This window comes from Ornithorhynchus anatinus, chromosome 7, assembly GCF_004115215.2.
Source record: "Ornithorhynchus anatinus isolate Pmale09 chromosome 7, mOrnAna1.pri.v4, whole genome shotgun sequence".
NCBI classification, from domain to species: domain Eukaryota; kingdom Metazoa; phylum Chordata; class Mammalia; order Monotremata; family Ornithorhynchidae; genus Ornithorhynchus; species Ornithorhynchus anatinus.
In genome coordinates this window covers 80,015,116-80,036,121 of record NC_041734.1, presented here as the reverse complement: position 1 = coordinate 80,036,121, position 21,006 = coordinate 80,015,116, and the positions used below count along the sequence as shown (strand labels likewise).

The window sequence follows — 21,006 nt, the reverse complement described above, 5'->3', positions numbered from 1 at the left end:
GGGTAGACACAGGGGAATCAGGTTGTCCCACGTGGGGCTCATAGTTTTAATCCCCATTTTCCAGATGAGGTAACTGAGGCCCAGAGAAGGGAAGTGACTTGCCCACAGTCACACAGCCGACAAGTAGCAGAGCAGGGATTCGAACCCATGACCTCTGACTCCAAAGCCCGGGCCTTTTCCACCGAGCCGCGCTGCTTCTCCTATTCTCCCTTTGTTCCGTCCCGGGCGCTTAGTACGGTGCTCTGTACATAGTAAGCGCTCGATGAACGCCGTGCGTCCGTCATTCCGGGCGAGGATGAGGTCTACGTTTAGACTGCGGGAATAAAGAGCGTATCTTAGTCACACCGACACGGCTAACGGTAAGAGACTTTATTTCTCGTCTTGACGTTTAGTTTTTCACTCTCCACTGTCTGCTAATTTTTGGCCAGTTTTATTTTTTTATTTCGAAAAATAAGATTCGCCCCTCTCTCAGCTCGCTCTCTTACTTCGGGCCCTCCGAAGATGGGCTAAATCCCACTCTCCCAGTCTCCGAGGATAAGGATCTCGTCTACCCGCTCTGTCGTATCGTCCTGTCCCGAGCGCTTAATCCAGCGCTCTGCACACAGTAAGAGCTCAACGAATACCGCCGATGGACTGATCCATCGGCTCGGTAGTCCGTAAGTTCTCTGTGGGCAGGGAATGCGTCTCTCACGTTGTTGCGCTGTCCTCTCCCAAGCGCTCAGGCCAACGCTCTGCACGCCGTCGGCGCTCGGCGAATACCACCGATCGCCGGATCGATCGGATCCGTAGACTGTAAGTTCTCTGGGGGCGGGAAGCGTGTCGGCCCGCTCCGTCGGATCGTCCTCTCCCGCGCGCTCAGTCCAGTGCTCTGCACGGAGTCCGCCCTCGATAAATACCGGGGATCGATCGATTGGATCGTTAGGAGCGTAAGCCAGTTAGGGGTTTCGGGGCCTCCTCTTTTCCAAACCAAGACGCGACCCCCCCCAGATGGACGTCGGCAAGACGATGGTTACGACGAGTCCGGTTTGCGGGGAGCGAATGTGTACAGATTCCGGGGGGTGGGGGGGTGTTGGGGACGGGGGGTGCCGAGGCTGGGCTAGCCCCCCCCACCCCGTCTCCCATCCGGGCCGCCCCGGCCGGGAAGACCCAGGCGACGTCCAGTGACTCCTCCCCGCCCCGTCTCCTTCCGGGCCGCGCTCTCTCCCACGAGTTGGGCCGTTACATACACGTGACCTGCACGGCCCCGTCCTCCTGCTCGAGGGTCCCGTCGTCCAGGTCCCTTAAGACACCGTCGCTGCCGCCGAACCCCGGAAACATCCGGCCCCCGTCCCGGGCCCAGGGCCGGTCGGCGGGGGCCGGGGGGCCGGAGGGGGCGGGGGTGGACTCGCCGCTCCGGCTCGGGGCCCCGCTCCTCGGATCGCCGCCTCGGGCCGGCCTCGCCCACGGTTTCTGCCGGGGGAAGAGACGGGGTGGGGGGGGGGGGTTAGCTTTTGTGCTGTCTCGTCTCGTGCCGTCGAGTCGGATCCGACCCGGAGCGACGCCACGGACGCATCTCTCCGTGTGCGGGCCGGGAGGGACAAGGAGAGAAGGGAGGCGAGGTAGGAGGGGGTACGCAGGTGACGGCTTTAAAGCCAACGGTGAGGAGTTTCCGTTTTATGCGGAAGTGGATGGCAACCCTTGGAGTTTTTCGAGGAGGAGGGTGACGTGTCCTGAACGTTTCTGTAGAGAAATCATCCGGACAACAGGGGGGGAGAGACGGGAGGCCGGGAGGTCAGCGAGGAGGCTGAGACGGTCATCCGGGTGTGAGAGGATCAGTGATTCTATTAATGCGGGAGCAGATTGGATGGAGAGGGAAGGGCGGATTTTAGCCGTGTTGTGAAGGTGGGACCAACGGGATTTAGTGATGGATTAAGATGCATCTCCTTTCGCTGTACTTCCCAAGAGCTTAGCGCAACACTCTGCACGCAGTGAGCGCTCAATAAATGCGACTGAATGCATGAATTCACCTATGAATTCATGCTACGGCAACCAAGATCATCACCTCCCTCACCAACGATGACCATGACCATCACCACCATAACCACCGCTATGACCAACGCCTCCACCACCATCACACAACCACCGTCATCACCACCCTCCCCGTCACCACCCCATCCCATCCCTAGAGCTCCGGAGTGAGAACAGCCCATGGATCCCCAGGCTCTGGATCTGCCCACGACGCCCTGCTCCGGGCTAGATCCCTCCCGGTTTTAGCCAGTGACGTGGGAGACTCCTCCCCCGGAAAGGCCGGGCCACCTTTCGGAAGGCTCGGGCGGCATCGGGTCAGTCGCCCCTCGGAGTCCCGCGGGGTCAGCGGAGACCCCGAGCTGTTTACCTCGGGCCCCCGGGCAGTTGAATTCGGCATGGCCGACCTCTGAAGGAAGACAATCTGCTTGGTGGCCAGGTTTCCTTCGCTGTAAAGGAAAAAGATGGCGTTAGCGCGTTGGGGACGACGAGCCGCCGACATGGCACTCGGTCGAGACGAATCAGCTCCGTGAACCCGACCGAAGCCTTCCCCAGGACTGAAGCCCTGCTGCTCCTGGCGTCCCTTCGGCCATAAGCGAGAAGCAGCGTGGCCTAGTGGATGGAACCCGGGCCTGGGAGTCAGGCGCCCTGGATTCTCATCCCGGCTCCGCCACTTCCCTGCCGTGTGACCTCGGGCCGGTCACTTCACTTCTCTGGGCTTCAGTTCCCTCATCTGCAAAATGGGGATTCAATCCCCATTCTCCCTTAGACTTCTCAGAGTGGGAGTTCCGGGTCAGTCGGTCAGTCAGTCAATGGTATTTGTTGAGTGCTTCCTGTGGGCAGAGCACTGTACTAAGCCCTTGGGAGAGTGCATTACAACAATAAACAGACACATTGCCTGCCCATAACAAGCTTACAGTCTAGAGGGGGAGGCAGACATGAATGCTCCAACCCAGCCTGCACACTCCTCCTTCTCCTCCTCCTCTTTCTTCTTCTTCTTCTTTTTCTTCTCCTTCTTCTTCTTCTTCTTCTCCTCCTCCTCCTCCTCCTCTATTTTCTTCTTATCCTCCTCCTCCTTATCCTCCTCCTCCTTCCCCTGCTCCTCCTCCTTTTTCTCCTCCTCCTCCTTCTTCTTCTTCCTCTTCTTCTCCTCCTCCTTCTTCTCTTCCTCCTCCTCCTCTTCCTCCTCCTCCTCCTCCTTTTTCTTCTTCTCCTCCTCCTTCCCCTGCTCCTCCTCCTTTTTCTCCTCCTCCTCCTCCTCCTTCATCTTCTTGTTCTCCTCTTTCTCCTCCTTCTTCCTCTTTCTCTTCTTCTTGGTATTTAAATGCTTATTATGTGCCAAACACTGTTCCAAGGGCCAGGATATAAACAAGTTAATCAGGTTGGACACAGTCCCTGTCCCCCATGGGGCTCACACTCTGAAAATAATAATAATAATAATAATAATAATTATGGTACTTGTTAAGCACTTACTATATGCCAAGCACTGTTTTAAGCACTGGGGTAGATACAAGTTAATCAGTTGGACATAGTTCCTGTCCCACATGGGGCTCACAGTCTTAATCCCCATTGAGAAGCAGCCTGGCATAGTGGATAGAGCACAGGGCTGCGAGTCAGAGGGTCCTGGGTTCTAATTCCGGCTCCACCACTCGTCTGCTGTGTGACCTTGGGCAAGTCACTTCACTTCTCCGGGCCTCAGTCCCCTCATCTGTAAAATGGGGATTGAGACCGTGAGCTCCACATGGGACCGTGTCCAACCCGATTTGCTTGTATTCACTCCAGCGCTTAGTACCGTGCCTGGCACATAGTAAGCGCTTAACAAATACCACAGTTGTTATTATTATTTTACATTTCACAGAGGAGGAAACTGAGGCCCCAGAGAAGTGAAGTGAGCTGACCGAAGTCACACAGCAAGCAAGTGGTGGAGCTGGGATTATAACTCGGATCTAGAACTCAGAGAGAAGCAGCGCGACTCAGTGGAAAGAGCACGGGCTTGGGAGTCAGAGGTCATGGGTTCGAATCCCGGCTCTGCCACTCGTCGGCTGTGTGACTGTGGGCAAGTCACTTCGCTTCTCTGTGCCTCAGTTTCCTCATCTGTAAAATGGGGATTAACTGTGATCCTCACGTGGGACGACCCGATTCCCCTGTATCTGCTCCAGCGCTTAGAAACGGTGCTCCGCACAGAGTAAGCGCTTAGCAAATACCGACATTATTATCTCCTGACTCTGCTAACCGGCCGCTACTCGGTTGGGCTGCTCCTCTTCGGTAGCCCGGGCAGACGGTGGACGTGCAGGGAGGGCAGGCTACAGCTAACGGGTCTCTTAGCGGCAGCGCTGTGGAAACCCGAGGTCCAGCCCTCCGGGCCCAGCCCCCGAAGCCCAGCCCTCCCCCTCAGCCCTCCAGCCTTTCCTCGCTCGCCTCGACGACCGCATCGGCCTCCTCACCGATCTCCCCGTCTCCTGTCTCTCCCCATTCCAGGCCCTACTTCAATCTGTTGCCCGGATCTTTTTTCTACAGACACCATCAGGCCGTGATTCCCCCCTCCTCAAGACCCTCCAGGGGTTGACCATCCACCTCCGCATCAAACAAAAACTCCTCGCCTTCAGCTTTAAAGCCGTCCATCCCCCGGCCCCCTCCTCCCTCACCTCCCTCCTCTCCTTCTCCATCCCAGCCCGCACGCTCCGCTCCTCTGCCGCCTCTTCACATCCAATAGACAATGACTCTCCCTCCCTCAAAGCCTTATTGAAGGCCCATCTCCTCCCAGAGGCCTTCCCTGATTAAGTCCTCCTTTTCTCTTTTCCCACTCCCTTCTGCGTCACCCCGACTGGCTCCCTTTCTTCATTCCCCCCCTCCCAGCCCCTCACCACTTATGTCCATATCCATCGTTTATTTATTTATACGACCATCTGCCTCCCCCTCTAGACTGTCAGCTCGCTGTGGGCGGGGAATGTGTCTATTGTTCTACTGTCCTCTCCCCAGCGCTTAGTCCGGTGCTCTGCACACAGTAAGTGCTTAATAAATATGATTGGCCGACTGACTGATTGACTCCAGTCCAGCCCTCTGGGCCAGTCCTGTCCCTCGGCCCCTTGGGATGCCTCCGGCCCCGAGGGGTGAATACCCACCGCCGTACCCCCATTCAGTCCCCACCGGGGCTGGCTTGGTTATTAATAATAATGATGATGATGATGATGGTCTTTGTTAAAAGCTTACTATGTGCTAAGCTCCGTTCTAAGCGCTGGGGTAGCCGCAAGCAAATCGGGTTGGACCCAGTCCCTGTCTCACATAGTAATAAATAATAATAATTATGATATTTGTTAAGCGCTTTCGATGTGCCAGGCACTGGTACTAAGCACTAGGGTGGTTATAAGTTAATCAGGTTGGACACGGTCCCTGACCCACATGGGGCTCACAGTCTCAATCTCCACTCTACAGATGAGGACGCTGAGGCAAAGAGAAGTTTACTGACTTGCCCAAGGCTATACAGCAGACTAGTGGTGGAGTCAGGATTAGAACCCACAACCTTCTTACTCCCAGGCCCGTGCTCTATTCACTACACCAGGGCTCACAGTCCTAATCCCCATTTTCCAGATGAGGTAATTGAGGCATAGATAAGTGACATAATAATAATGACGGTATTTATTAAGCACTTACTATGTGCCGAGCACTGTTCTGAGTGCTGAGGTAGATGCGAGATTGCCCCACGTGGGGCTCACTGTCTCGATCCCCACTTTACAGAGGAGGTCACTGAGGCCCAGAGAAGTGAAGTGGCTTGCCCAAGGTCACGCAGCAGACAAGTGGCGGAGCCGGGATTAGAACCCATGACCTGTGGCTCCCGGGCCCGGGCTCTACCCACGCGACCGCTCTGCTTCTCATGGTTTCTGGAGGCTGGGCCGTTCTCCGGCTGACCCGGGCGGTCCGGGTCGGCAGAAGTGGAGATGCTCTCTGCAGCCCCTCCCTCCTGCCCCCCACCCCAAATTGGGCCCCCAGTCACCGTGCCCACCCCTCCCTAGAAAGGGCTCCCCAAAGTCCCTGCGGGTCAGGGGGCTCCGCCGTTAAATCCTAATCCAGCTCCGGCTGCTCCAGGGCCAACCGCGACCTCTGACCTCGGACTTCCAACCCGCCCATCGGGACGGAGACCTCCTCGGTGCCACCCCGGTCCCCGCTTGCCCAGCGGGGCCTTCGCGCCCACCCGCTCCCCAGCTCGGCCGCGGCGCCCCCGAGTACGATCGGTTGGTCGATCGATGGATCGATGGATCGATCGATGGCTGGATGGGCGGGTGGGTGGGTCGTGGGGCTGGAGGGGCTGAAGAGGTGAGGGGGGGGGCGGCGGGGAGGAAGCGCATGAGGTGGGAAGAGGTCGCCGCTGCCGGGAAGCGGGGGACGACGGCCGGTTTTCCCGGTCTTCCCGTCGGACGGGGCAGCTGGGCGGCAGCTGGGCGGGTGGATTCTGGTTTCCGAGGGGCCGGGGGTGGGAGGCCGGGGAGGCCGGGCCGGGGGGCAGAGGAGAGGCTGCAGATCCTTCTCTGTGCCTCACTTACCTCATCTGTAAAATGGGGATTAACTGTGAGCCTCACGTGGGACAATCTGTTGACCCTGTATCTAACCCAGCGCTCAGAACAGTGCTCTGCACATAGTAAGCGCTTAACAGATACCAACATTATTATTATTATCCCCGAGCACGGGTGCTTCCCGTCCCCCCAGTTAAAACCCTGGGACCCGAAGGCCCCGTTTCCCCGAGCTCCAAGTGGGACAGGGAGCGGGGACACAGAAGCAGGAAAAGAACTCACGTATACACATACACACACGCACACGCAGAGCCAGGCAGTCCCACAGACAGGGACACACACACATCACACACACACACAGAGCCTTTTTACGAGATGTTCTTCCCCTTGACTCTATTTATTGCCATCATTCTCGTCCGTCCGTCTCCCCCGATTAGACCGTGAGCCCGTCAATGGGCAGGGACCGTCTCTATCTGTTGCCGACTTGTTCATTCCAAGCGCTTAGTCCAGTGCTCTGCACATAGTAAGCGCTCAATAAATACTATTGAATGAATGAATGAATGAAAGACCCACAGATGGGGGACACATGCACGTCCACACACACACACGGAGCTGGACAGACCGCCCCGCCCAGGAACACACACAAAGCCAGACCCACGGAGAGCTACCCACGGTCTCACACACACAGCCCGGCGGACCCACGGGCAGGAAAACACCTCCAAGCTCACACCCGGACACAATCACACCCAAGCAGAGTCAGCCACAGACAGTGACACAGACACACCCACACCCACACAGAGCCAGCCACAGACAGTGACACAGATACACATATACACACACACATAGAGAGCCAACCAGACCCCAGACAGGGACACCCCCCCCACACCCACGACCAGACCCCTACGTCCCCCCCTCCAACAAAGCCAGATAGTCTCTCACACACATACACACACACTCACACACCCCCCCAAAGAGGCAGGACGGCTCCCCCAGACCTGGTCCGCCCCCTCCCCGCTTCACAGCTGCACTGGGGAACGAAGCCACGGGGCCACTTGCCCTCGCCCGTCACCCAGTCCCCACCCCCACTCATGTCCACACCTGGGCCTTCCACTCCGCCGCTTCCCCTGTCAGTCATTTATTTCGGTGTCCGTCCTCTCCCCCCGTCCCGACCAATCCTCCTCCTCCTTCTCGTATCGATAGTATTTTTAAGCACTTACTAAGCGCTGAGGTAGATACAAGTCAATCGGGTTGGATCCAGTCCCTCTCCCACCTGGGGCTCACAGTCACCACCCCCATTTTCCAGATGAGGGAACTGAGGCCCAGAGAAGTCAAGTGACTTGCCCAAGGTCACCCAGCGGACAAGCGGCGCCGCCGGGATTAGAACCCATGACCCTCTGGCTCCCAGGCCCGGGGTCTTTCTACCCGCCGCTTCTCGGTGGGCGCTATTCATCCCCCCACGGGGCTAAAGGAAAGGGCATTTTCCAACCCGGATTCCAAGTCTTCCTTTGAAGTCTCCCGGACCCCTTCCACCCCGCAGCCTTCGAGCGGGCCACAGGCGGACCCGGTGGGGAATTTTTCCCGGAAGGGGCCGAAGGGCACGGCCGTTCTCGGAAGCTTTTCCCAAGCCTGTTTCATTCAAAGCCCGAGTTTCGGTGCCACCGGATTTCTTTGCCCCCTCGCGGCCTTGGAGACGTTTGTTTAAGGCCCGGCGTTTGTGCCGTCCTTGGGATTTCCCGGATTTCATTCTGGGCACGTGAGAGAAAGAAACAGAAGAGGGTTTCTCTGAGGAAGGTGGGGGATGGGAGTAGTTGGTCTACCCGGCCAGATGGCCTGGAGCCCCTCTTCACAATGAAATGGCACAAGGGTGGTTTTCTCTAGCATCTCAATTAGAAAGGAAGAAAGAAAACAGCGGAAAGATCAAGGGCCTGCTCTTTCACCCAGTCTTCCCCCGTCCTCTCTTCCCAGAATCTTCCTCAGAAGCTGCTCCCTGAGAATAAATTCGATTTCTTTTTAAAATGGTTCTTCTTAAGCACCTACTATGTGCCAGGCACTGCTCTAAACGGTTCTAAGAGAAGCAGCGGGGCTCAGCGGCGAGAGGCCGGGCCTGGGAGTCGGAGGTCGTGGGTTCTCATCCCGGCTCCGCCGCCTGTCAGCTGGGTGACCTCGGGCAAGTCACTGCACTCCTCTGGGCCTCAGCGACCTCATCTGGAAAATGGGGACGAAGACCGTGAGCCCACCTGGGACAACTCGATGACGTATCTAGAACAGTGCTTGGCACAAAGTAAGTGCTTAACAAATACCATCATCATCATCGTCATTATTAAATGCCGGGGTGGATTCAAGGAGAGCAGGTTGGACCCAATCCCTGTCCCACATGGGGCTCCCGGTCTCAACCCCCCTTTTCCAGATGAGGACACCGAAGCCCACAGAAGCGAAGCGACTTGCCCAAGGTCACGCAGCAGACGTGGGGTGGAGTCGGGATTAGAATCCTTGACCTTCTGACTCCCAGACCCGGGCTCTACCCCCTAGGCCACAGTGCTAGTAGTAGAAGCCATAGTAATAGCCTAGTAGAAGCAGCAGGAACAGTATTGGTCGTTGTCTTATTCGTAATAATAATAATAACGGTGGTATTTGTTAAGTGCTTACTATGTGCCAAGCACTGTTCTAAGCGCTGGGGGGGATACAAGGAAAGCAGGTTGTCCCCCATGGGGCTCACCGTCTTCCTCCCCATTTTCCAGATGAGGTCCCTGAGGCCCAGAGAAGTGAAGTGACTTGTCCAAAGTCACACAGTGGGCAAGCGGCAGAGCCGGGATTAGAATCCGTGACCTCTGACTGCCAAGCCCGGCCTCTTTCCACTGAGCCCCGCTGCTTCTCTCGGTAGCAGTAGAAATACGACTAGAAGTAGTCTTCGCTTCTTCAAAGCCCTACTGAGAGCTCCCCTCCTCCAGGATGCCTTCCCAGACTCAGCCCTCCCTTCCCCTCCGCCCCTCCTCCCCTCCCCGTCTCCCCGACTCCCTCCCTCTGCTCTCCCCCATTCCCCTCCCCGCACCACTTGTCTATATTTGTACATATTCATCGCCCCATTTATTTTATTAATGATGTGCATTTCTCTATGGTTCTATTTATCTATTTTGATGGTAGTGATGCCCGCCTACTTGTTTTGTTTTCTTTTGTTGTCTGTCTCCCCCCTCCAGACCGTGACCCCGTCGTTGGGGAGGGATGGTCTATCTGTGGCCCAGTTGGACTTTCCAAGCGCTTAGTACAGTGCTCTGCACGCAGGAAGCGCACAATAAATATGATTGAATGAATAGTAGCAATTCTCAAATCCCACAGACAATGACTCCCCCCGCCTTCAAAGCCTTACCGAAGGCCCGTCTCCTCCAAGAAGCCTTCCCTGACTAAGCCCCACTTTTCCCCTCCTCCCGCTCCCTTCCGCGTCGCCCCGACTGGCTCCCTTTCTTCATCCCCCCCTCCCGGCCCGCACCGCTTCCGTCCACATCCCTCATTTATTGATCTCTATTCCTGTCCGTCTCCCCCTCTAGACTGTCAGCTCGCTGTGGGCGGGGAATGTGTCCGCTTATTGCCCTATCGTCCTCTCCCAAGCGCTTAGCCCAGTGCTCTGCACAAAGTAAGCGCTCAGTACTGATGATTGACTGACTGGCATCAGCACAGTGTTGTTTCACCAAGGCCGGCTGCCAGGGCCGGACGGGGGTGGGGAGGGGGATTCCCAGATGGGTCTCAGGCGGCGGGCCGGCCCGCTGAGGGACAGCAGCTGTCGGCCTTCAGGAGTTTCCAGGCCCTCCCTGGCCGAGGGGGCCTCGACACCCCCCCAGTCATTCATTTATTCATTCATTCATTCGATCGTATTTATTAAGCGCTTACCGTGCGCAGAGCACTGGACTAGGCGCTTGGGAGAGGACGTTGCAACAACAAAGAGTGACCTTCCCTGCCCACAACGAGCTCGCAGTTGAGAGCGGGGAGGCAGACGTCAATAGGAATAAATACAACGACAGACCGGGACCTAAGCCGTGCGGGGCCGTGAGGGGGGATGAAGAAAGGGAACGAGTCAGGGCGACGCAGAACGGGGTGGGAGATGAGGAGAAATGGGGGTTAGTCGGGGAAGGGCTTCAGTAAGGTTTTGAAGGAAGGGAGAGCCCTGCCCGGGGGACATCGTCGTTGTCGTCCTCGCTACTGGGCGGCCCCATGTTTCCTGAGCCTGGGGAAGAGCCCAGGATCCCCGCTTGGCTCCGGGAATCCGCCCCCGCCCCTCTCTGTGGGGCACGGCCACAGGCCTCGGGGTCTGGTGCCCATCCACCTCCGCATCAAACGGAAACTGCTCACCGCTGGCTTTAGAGCCCTCGGTCCCCTGGCCCCCTCCTACCTCCCCTCGCTACTCTCCTACTCCAACCCGGCCCACTCACTTTGCTCTTTTAATGTCAACCTTCTCACTCTACCCTGCTCTCGTCTATCTCTCCGCCGACCCCTGGTCCACGTCCCGCCTCTGTCCCGGAAGGCTCTCCCTCCTCAAATCCCACAGACGATGACCCTCCCCGCCCTTCAGAACCTTCTCGAAGGCCCATCGCCTCCAAGAGGCCTTCCCAGACTAAGCCCCTACTTTCCTCTCTTCTCACACCCTTCCGCTTCGCCCTGACTTACTCCCTTTCTTCATCTCCCCTCCCAGCCCCCCACCGCTTAGGTCTCTATCTCTCATTTCTTTCTTTCTTTCAGAGAAGCAGCGTGGCTCAGTGGAAAGAGCACGGGCTTCGGAGTCAGGGCTCATGAGTTCAAATCCCAGCTCTGCCACTTGTCGGCTGTGTGACCGTGGGCGAGTCGCTTCACTTCTCTGTGCCTCAGTTCCCTCATCTGTAAAAGGGGGATTAAGACTGTGAGCCCCACGTGGGACAACCTGATTCCCCTATGTCTACCCCAGCGCTTAGAACAGTGCTCGGCACATAGTAAGCGCTTAACAAATACCAACATTATTATTATTATTATTTCTTTCTATTAATGTCTCTCTCCCTACCTCTAGACTGTCAGCTTATTATGAGTAGGAAATGTGTCTGTTTATTGTTCTATTGTCCTCTCCCAGTGCTTAGTCTAGTGCTCTGCACACATTAATAATAATAATAATGTTGGTATCTGTTAAGCACTTACTACGTGCAGAGCACTGTTCTAAGCGCTGGGGGAGATACAGGGTCATCAGGTTATCCCACGTGAGGCTCAGAGTCTTAATCCCCATTTTCCAGATGAGGTCACTGAGGCCCAGAGAAGTGAAGCGACTTGCCCCCAGTCACCCGGCTGACAAGTGGCAGAGCCGGGATTCGAACCCATGACCTCGGACTCCCAAGCCCGGGCTTTTTCCACTAAGCACGAAGTGCTCAGTTAATACAATTGAATGAATGAATGAACGAATCTTCTAGAGAGACTCCGGCCCAGCCCCCTGGCCCAGCCCCCAGGCCTAGCCCCTGGCCCGCTCCGCTCCATCCCCCCCAGGACCCGCCGGGACCAGCTGTTCCCCAGGATTTCCAAAAGATGCGGACAATGCAGGTCCCTTAGGCTTCTGGTCAGCTCCCCGGGGGGTGGGGGGTGGGATCTGCCCCCTGCAGCTGCCCTCCCCGCAGTCTCCACACTAGAAAGGAGACTCGACAGACCCCCAACTCTCCCCTTACTGAAGGCCCATCTCCTCCCAGAGGCCTTTCCCGACTCAGTCCTCCTTTCTTCTTCTCCCAATCCCTTCTGCATCGCCCCGACTCGCTCCCTTTCTTCATCCCCTGCCCCACACCACTTAATGACCCTATCTGTCATTCATTTATTTCTATTAGTTCATTCATTCATTCATTCATCATGATACCTGCCCACAGGGATCTTACAGTCTACTGTAAGTTCTTAATAAATATCGTCATCATACTGATTTAAATACTCTACTAATTAAGCCTGTACTCACCTATGTATCCATTTTTCCGTTCTCTTTATCCTCCTGCCTGTAAATCATTGCCGTGTCCATCCCCCACCCCCGGTTAGATTATAATAATAATGATTATGGTATTTATTAAGCGCTTACTATGCGGAGGGCACTGTACTAAAACTGGGATGGGTACAAGCAAATCGGGTTGGACCCAGTCCCCGTCGCATGTGGGGCTCACAGTCTTAATCCCCATTTTACAGATGAGGTCACCGAGGCCCAGGGAAGTGACGTGACTTGCCCGAGGTGACGCAGCAGACAATTGGCAGAGCCGGGATTAGAGCCCACGACCTTCTGACTCCCAGGCCGAAGGTCTGGCCACTCTACCAACGCTGCTTCTCAAGCAGCATGGCTCGGTGGAAAGAGCACGGGCTTTGGAGTCAGAGGTCATGGGTTCGAATCCCGGCCCTGCCACTTGTCGGCTGTGTGACCGTGGGCGAGTCGCTTCACTTCTCTGGGCCTCGGTGACCTCATCTGGAAAATGGGGATGAAGACCGTGAGCCCCACGTGGGACGACCCGATTCCCCTGTGTCTACCCCGGCGCTTAGAACAGTGCTCTGCACATAGTAAGTGCTTAACAAATACCAACATTATTATTATAAGCACCTTGAAGGCAGGGATCATTTCTAGTAACTCTATTTTACTCTCTCAAGTGGCTAACAAAAGCTACAGTAATAATGATAATGCTATTAATGATAATAATAATCGTGGTATTTGTTATGTGCTATGTGTCAAACTCTGTACTGGGCCCTACGGTAGGTATTCATTCATTTGATCGAATTTATTGAGCACTTACTGTATGCAGAGCACCGTACTAAGCGCTTGGGAAAGTACAATCTCTCCCTATTAGACTGTAAGCCAGTGAAAGGGCAGGGACTGTCTCTATCTGTTACCGATTTGTACATTCCGAGCGCTTAGTACAGTGCTCTGCACATAATAAGCGCTCAATAAATACTATTGAGTGAATGAATGAATGCACTATAGCAATAAAGAGAGACAAGCCCTGCCCACAACGGGCTCACAGCCTGGAGGATATAATAATAATGTTGGTATTTGTTAAGCGCTTACTATGTGCAGAGCACTGTTCTAAGCACTGGGGGAGATACAGGGTCATCAGGTTGTCCCACGTGAGGCTCACAGTCTTAATCCCCATTTTACAGATGAGAGATATGATACAGATACAGATATGATACAGATATGATAAAATCCATGTGGACACATTCCCTGTCCTAAATGGGGCTTAAAGTTTAAGTAGGAGAGAGGACGGGTAATAATAATAATAATAATGTTGGTATTTGTTAAGCGCTTACTATGTGCAGAGCACTGTTCTAAGCGCTGGGGTATACAGGGTAATCAGGTTGTGCCACATGAGGCTCACAGTCTTAATCTCCATTTTACAGATGAGATAACTGAGGCACAGAAAAGTTAATTATTATTACGTTGGTATTTGTTAAGCGCTTACCATGTGCAGAGCACCGTTCTAAGCACTGGGGTAGATACAGGGTAATCAGGCTGTCCCACGTGAGGCTCACAGTCTTAATTCCCATTTTACAGATGAGGGAACTGAGGCACAGAGAAGTGAAGTGACTCTCCCACAGTCACACAGCTGCCAAGTGGCAGAGCCGGGATTCGAACCTATGACTTCTGACTCCCAAGCCCGGGCTCTTTCCACTGAGCCACGCTGTACTGAATCCCCATTTTGCAGAGGAGGGACCTGAGGCCCAGAGAAGGGAAGTGACTTTCCCAAGGTCACCAGCGGATCAGTGGCGGAGCCGGGATGGGATCCCAGATCCTCTGACTCCTCGGCCGGAGCCCAATCCTCCTTTCGGCTCTGCGGTCCCAGCCGTCCCCCAGGAGGCTGGGGGCGAAGGGTGGGGTGACCAGCCGGGGTCCGGGCCTCCTTCCCCTCGCTCCCTCGCTCCCTCGCCGCCCGTTACCTGTCGTGCCGTAGGATCGGCGTGGGCAGGACGCAGGTCAGCAGCCACCCAAACTCGGCTAGCGTGTGCAGCAGGGGCCCGTAGTCCGTCTTGACCTCACAACCCTGCAGCTCGGGAGAGAGAGCGAGCCAGACTCACACGCGGAACGCTTTCAACCCTTTCCTCGCCCCCGCGATCTTCAGCCCATCCTCACGATGCATCCTCTAGACTCGAATAATAATGTTGGTATTGGTTAAGCGCTTATTCTGTGCCGAGCACCGTTCTAAGCGCTGGGGGAGATACAGGGCCATCAGGTGGTCCCACGTGGGGCTCCCAGGCTTCACCTCCGTTTTACAGATGAGGTCACTGAGGCCCAGAAAAGTGAAGTGACTTGCCCACGGAGCTGACAAGCGGCAGAGCCGGGATTCGAACCCATGACCTCCGACTCCCAAGCCCGGGCTCTTTTCCAATGAGCCCCGCTACTTCTCTAAGCTCCTGGGGGACGGAATGTGTCCGTCGTTCTAGCGTCCTCTCCCCAGCGCTCAGTACAGTGCTTTGCACAGGGCAAGCGCTCGGTAAAACCGATCGAGTGAGTGAGTGTTCTCCGCCAACAGGCCCGTTTATTCATGATTCATTCATTCATACCATCGGATTCATTGAGCGCTTACTAAGTGCAGAGCACTATACTAAGCGCTTGGAAGAGGACACTAATAACAATAATAATTTTGGTATCTGTTAAGCGCTTACTATAGGCCAGGCACTGTACTATGTGGCTCAGTGAAAAGAGCACGGGCTTTGGAGTCAGAGGTCATGAGTTCGAATCCCACCTCTGCCACTTGTCAGCTGTGTGACTGTGGGCCAGTCACTTCACTTCTCTGGGCCTCAGTTACCTCATCTGTAAAATGGGGATTAAGACTGTGAGTCCCACGTGGGACAACCTGATTCCCCTCTGTGTACCCCAGCGCTTAGAACAGTGCTCTGCACATAGTAAGCGCTTAACAAATACCAACATTATTATTATTATTATTACTAAGCGCTGGGGTGGATACCAGCAGATCGGGTTGGACACAGTCCCTGTCTCCGAAGGGGCTCACGGTCCCCATCCCCATCTGACCCCGGCTCCGCCACCTGTCTGCTTGTGTGACCTTGGGCAAGTCACTTTACTTCTCTGTGCCTCAGTTCCCTCATCTGTAAAATGGGGATGGAGACTGGGAACCCCCCGTGGAACAGGAACTGCGTCCAACCCCATTTGCTTTTCCACCCCGGTGCTTAGTACAGTGTCTGGCACATCTGGCCCTTAACAGATACTGTAATTATTATTATTATTTTGCAGATAGGGAACTGAGGCCCCAGAGAAGTGAAGTGACTTGCCCGAGGTCACACAGCAGACGAGTGACGGAGCCGGGATTAGAACCCATGACCTTCTGACTCCCAGGCCTGGGCTCTACCCCCTACGCCACGCACTGTACCAGTAGACGGACACATTCCCTTTCCACAGCGAGCTTACAGTTTAGAGGGAGAGACAGACATTAATAGAAATAAATAAATAAATTACAGGTGTGGACATAAGTGCTATTTGTTAAGCGCTTATTGTGTGTCAGGCTCTGTACTAAGCGCTAGGGTAGATAGGAGCGAATCAGGTTGGACTCAGTCCATTTCCACCTGGGGCTCACGGTCTTCATCCCCACTTAGATGACAGATTGAAGCAGCGAGGCTTAGTGGAAAGAGCCCAGGTTTGCGAATCAGGGGTCGTGGGTTCTAATCCCGGCTCTGCCACTGTATCAGCTGTCCGACTTTGGGCAAGTCACTTCACTTCTCTGTGCCTCAGTGACCTCATGTGTCAAATGGGGATGAAGACCATGAGTCCCACGTGGGACAACCCGATTACCTTCTATCTACCCCAGCGCTTAGAACAGTGCTCTGCACATAGTAAGCGCTTAACAAATTCCAACATTATTATTATTATTATTATAGTAAGCACTTAAATACCATCATCATTATTATTATTATTATTATGAGGGAACAGGAAACAGCATTCATTCATTCATTCAATCGTATTTATTGAGCGCTTATCATGCGCAGAGCACCAGGCTAAGCGCTTGGGAGAGTCCAGCACAACAACCAACGGGCCCATTCCCCGCCCACAAGGAGCTCACAGTGCAGAAGGCAGGAAAGGAAAGACCGTGAGCCTGTGTTTCGATTGTGAGCCCGTGTTTAGGCTGTGAGCCCATCACTGGGCAGGGATTGTCTCTATCTGTCGCCGAGTTGTCCATTCCAAGCGCTTAGTCCAGTGCTCCGTACATAGTAAGCACTCAATAAATACTATTGAATGAAAGAAGGAAGGGATTTTTTCCGAGCCACGGGGCTACTTACCTCAATGACGGTCCACTGCTCGACTACGATCACGTCGGATCCTTTCCTGTTGGAGCCGGGGACTCCGGCCCCCTCTTCCTCGTAGATGAATAACCCTTCCAAAGATTTGGGCATGTGGTCTCCTGGGAGAGAGGAACAAAATCACAACCGGGAAGGGAGTTTAGAAGATCAAATTTCACACATCCTCTAGACGGTACGCTCGCTGTCGGCAGGGAATGTGTCCACCCGCTCTGTGTTGTGCCTTTTGTTTTTTAACGGTATTTGTTATGCGCTTACTATGTCCCGGGCACTGTACGAAGTGTCAGTCGGTTGCCTCTCTAGAGTGCTCGTGGCTCACTGGAAAGAGCACGGGCTTTGCAGTCAGAGGTCATGGGTTCGAATCCAGGCTCTGCCACCTGTCAGCTGTGCGACTGTGGGCAAGTCACTTCACTTCTCTGCGCCTCAGTGACCTCATCTGTAAAATGGGGATGAAGCCTGTGAGCCCCACGTGGGACAACCTGAATCCCCTGTGTCGACCCCAGCGCTTAGAACAGTGCTCTGCACATAGTAAGTGCTTAACAAATACCAACATTATTATTATTATTACATCTCCCCCCTCCTCTTTAAAGCCCCACTGAAGGCCCATCTCCTCCAAGAGGTCTTCCCTGAATAAGCCCCACTTTTCCGCGGCCCCCACACTTGCTCCCTTCGCTCTTCCCCGCCCTTCCCAGCTCCACGCCACTTATAGCCCGGGCTTGGGAGTCAGAGTTCGCGGGTTCTAATTCCAGCTCTGCCACTTATCAGCTGTGTGACTTTGGGCAAGTCACTTCACTTCTCTGGACCTCAGTGACCTCATCTGGAAAATGGGGATTAAGACTGTGAGTCCCACGTGAGACATCCTAATTACCTTGTATCTACCCAGCGCTTAGAACAGTGCTTGGCACGTAGTAAGCGCTTAACAAACACCCAAATTATTATTATCTACATTCTTCATTTATTTTACTTTAATGTCTGTCCTCCCCTCTAGACTGTCAGCCCGTGGAGAAGGAATGGGTCTGTTTGACCACAGACCAGGACAAAAGAGCTAGACTGTAAGCTCGCTGTGGGCAGGGAATGTGTCCGTGTATTGTTCTTGTGTCCTCTCCCAAGCGCTCAGCACAGTGCTCTGCATTGAGTAAAGCGCTCAGTAAAGACCACTGACCAATGGACTGACTGACCGCAGAGGGGGACAGAAGAATGGCTGGATTGTAAGTGCGTCCCTCTAGACTATAAGCTCGTTGTAGGCAGGGGATGTGTCCGCGCATTGTCGTATTGTTCTCCCCCCAGCGCTCAGCGGAGTGCTCTGTGCACATTAAACGCTGATAAATAAGACTGGATGAACGAAAGGCTCAAATGTGCGTTTCTATACCTTGGCCTCGCTTCCCTCCCCCTCCACCGCCTTCCACGGCCCGGGGCCTAGTGAGAAGCCGAAGCCCCCTACGTGGATTCTGCGGGGCGTCCACGACCCCCACAGACGGGACTCCGGCCTAGGACCCACCGGCACCCACTGCCCGGCCGCGCTCGCCGGCGTTTCCCCCTCAAAAAGGTCAAAATAGCTCCAGGAAAGGGCCCGAGAAGAAGTCATTGTCCGGAGGGTTCCTGTGAGGAAGGAAGCTTCCGGTAACGTCCGCGGTCGCGTCTCTGGAAGCGGCTGATTGTGCGAGGCGGGAGGCTCGGGCCGCGCTCCCGCTTCCTCCGGGGGCTCGGCCCTCCGGCGTCGCCGGAAAGAGGGGGTCGAGAGGGCGGGAGAAGAGACGGGAACGGTCGGGATCAGATGTCACTTGGAACTCGTCCTTGTCGAGGAGCGGACGGCTCCCATCTTGGCTGGGCCTCAGCGGCCCGCCTGGTCCGCTCTGGACTTCTCCCAGATGGACCCCGGCTCTCTGAAGGACGGGCCATCTCTATCGCTTAGAACGGCGCTTTCAACTGTGTTTGACGCATAGCAAGCGCAAACTAACTCTCTTCCCCTCTTCGAAGCCCTACTGAGAGCTCACCTCCTCCAAGGGGCCTTCCCAGACCGACCTTCCGCTTTTCCCTCTGCTCCCTCTGCTCCCCCTTCACCTCTCCTCAGCTAATCCCCCTTTCCCCACTTTCCCTCTGCTCCTCCCCATCTCCCTTCTCCTCCCCTCAGCACTGTGCTCATTTGGATAGATTTTTATTACTCTATTTATTTTGTGAATGAGGCGTCCATCCCTTTGATTCTATTTATCGTGATTAAGCTGTCTTGTTTTTTGTCCGTCCGTCTCCCCCGATTAGACTGCGAGCCCGTCAATGGGCAGGGATGGTCTCTATCTGTTGCCGAATTGTCCATTCCGAGCGCTCAGTACAGTGCTCTGCACCTAGTAAGCGCTCAATAAATACTACTGAATGAATGAATAAATACCATCGTCATTACCGCTGGGCCGGGCGGCCTCTACCGCTTAGAGCGGCGTTTAGAACGGTGCTCGACACAGTAAGCGCCGAACCGATATCATCCTTCGCACTGCCGGGCCTGGCCGATTCTACGGCTTGTCGCGGGCAGGGAATGGGTCTGTGATTTTGTGTTGTGCCGTCCCAAGCGCTTAGTACAGTGCTCTGCACACAGTAAGTGCTCAATTAATACGATTGATAGTGACTTTGGGCAAGTCACTTCACTTCTCTGGGCCTCAGTGACCTCATCTGTAAAATAGGGATGGAGACTGTGAGTCTCACGTGGGACAGACACTGTGTCCAAATCAATCTGCTTGTATCCACCCCAGTGCTTAGTAATAATAATGTTGGTATTGGTTAAGCGCTTACTATGTGCAGAGCACTGTTCTAAGCGCTGGGGGAGATACAGGGTCATCAGGTTGTCCCACATGGGGCTCACAGTCTTAATCCCCATATTACAGATGAGGGAACTGAGACACAGAGAAGTTAAGTGACTTGCCCACAATAGTACAGTACCTGGCACATAGTAAACACTTAACAATTACCATTATTATTATTATTATTATTACTGCTTACAACAGAACTTTCCGAAGTGCCTGACACAAAGTAAGCGCTGAACGAGTACCATCCTTATTTCCGCCCGGCCGGGCGGCCTCTACCGCTTTGAACGGTGTTTAGAGCAGTGCTCGACATATAGTAAGCGCCAAATCAATATCATCCTTCTCACTGCTGGGCCTGGCGGATTCTACGGCTCGCTGTGGGCAGGGAATGTGTCTGTGATTTTGTCGGGCTGTACGCTCTCGAGCGCTCAGTACAGTGCTCAAAAAATCTAACTGATAGTTAGATTACTTAGAACGGTGCTTACAACAGTGTTTGCCACATAGTCAGCACTGAACATGGGCCCTCTCATGTAGAACAACAGATAGATACGTTCCCGCCCACGGCGAGCTCTCAGTCTGGAGGGGGAGACAGGTATTAATCGAAATAAATAAATAGCTAAATAAATAAATGACAGATATATGCATATGTGCTGTGGGGATGGGAGGGAGGATGAACGAAGGGAGCAAGTCAGGGTGAAGCAGAAGGGAGTGGGAGAAGAGGAGAGGAGGGCGCAGTCAGGGAAGGCTCCTTGGAGGAGACGGGCCTTCGATAAGGTTTTGAAGTGGGGGAGAGTCACCGTCTGTGGGATTTGAGGAGGGAGGGCGTCCGGGCCAGAGGCGGGACGCGGGCCGGGGGTCGACTGCGAGATAGACGAGACGGAGGTCCAGGGAGAAGGTTGGCATTAGAGGAGCGGAGTGTGTGGGCCGGGTTGGAGTAGGAGGGTAAATGCCTATTCATTCATTCATTCATTCAATCGTATTTACTGAGCGCTTACTATGTGCAGAGCACTGGACTAAGCGATTGGAATGTACAACTCGGTAACAGATAGAGACCATCCCTGCTCATTGACGGGCTCACGGTCTAATCGGGGGAGACAGACAAGAACAATGGCAATAAATAGAATCAAGGGGATGGACATCTCATTAACAAAATAAATAGGGTGATAAAAATATATACAAACGAGTGGACGAGCACAGTGCTGAGGGGAGGGGAAGGGAAGGCCTCTCCTCTCTCCCATTAGACTGTGAGCCCCCCTGTGTGGGACAGGGCCCGGACCCGACCTGATCAATCGATCCATCGATCAGTGGTATTTACCGAGCGCTCACTCTGCGCAGGGCACCCTCCCGAGCGTTTGGGAGGGTCCGATGCAACCAGATCGGCGAGAAGCAGCGCGGCTAGAGCACAGGCCTGGGAGTCAGAAGGTCATGGGTTCTGATCC

General features: G+C 54.6%; 1 protein-coding gene across 2 annotated transcripts in view; it reads right to left on the bottom strand.

Moving 5' to 3' along the window:
• Positions 1-348: 348 nt before the first annotated feature.
• Positions 349-21,006, bottom strand: part of RFTN2 (raftlin family member 2) — a 38,776-nt gene continuing 18,118 nt past the window's right edge. Inside the window, exons 6-9 of one of the 2 annotated variants that reach the window (XM_029069287.2) lie at positions 16,761-16,882; positions 14,409-14,518; positions 2,375-2,453; positions 349-1,449 (exon numbers count right to left, since the gene is read on the bottom strand). In XM_029069287.2, coding sequence (XP_028925120.1) covers positions 1,219-1,449; positions 2,375-2,453; positions 14,409-14,518; positions 16,761-16,882 — 542 coding nt within the window. In that variant the 3' untranslated portion in view covers positions 349-1,218. The remainder of the gene's footprint in view (positions 1,450-2,374; positions 2,454-14,408; positions 14,519-16,760; positions 16,883-21,006) is intronic. The other variant, XM_029069288.2, reaches the window with a different exon arrangement.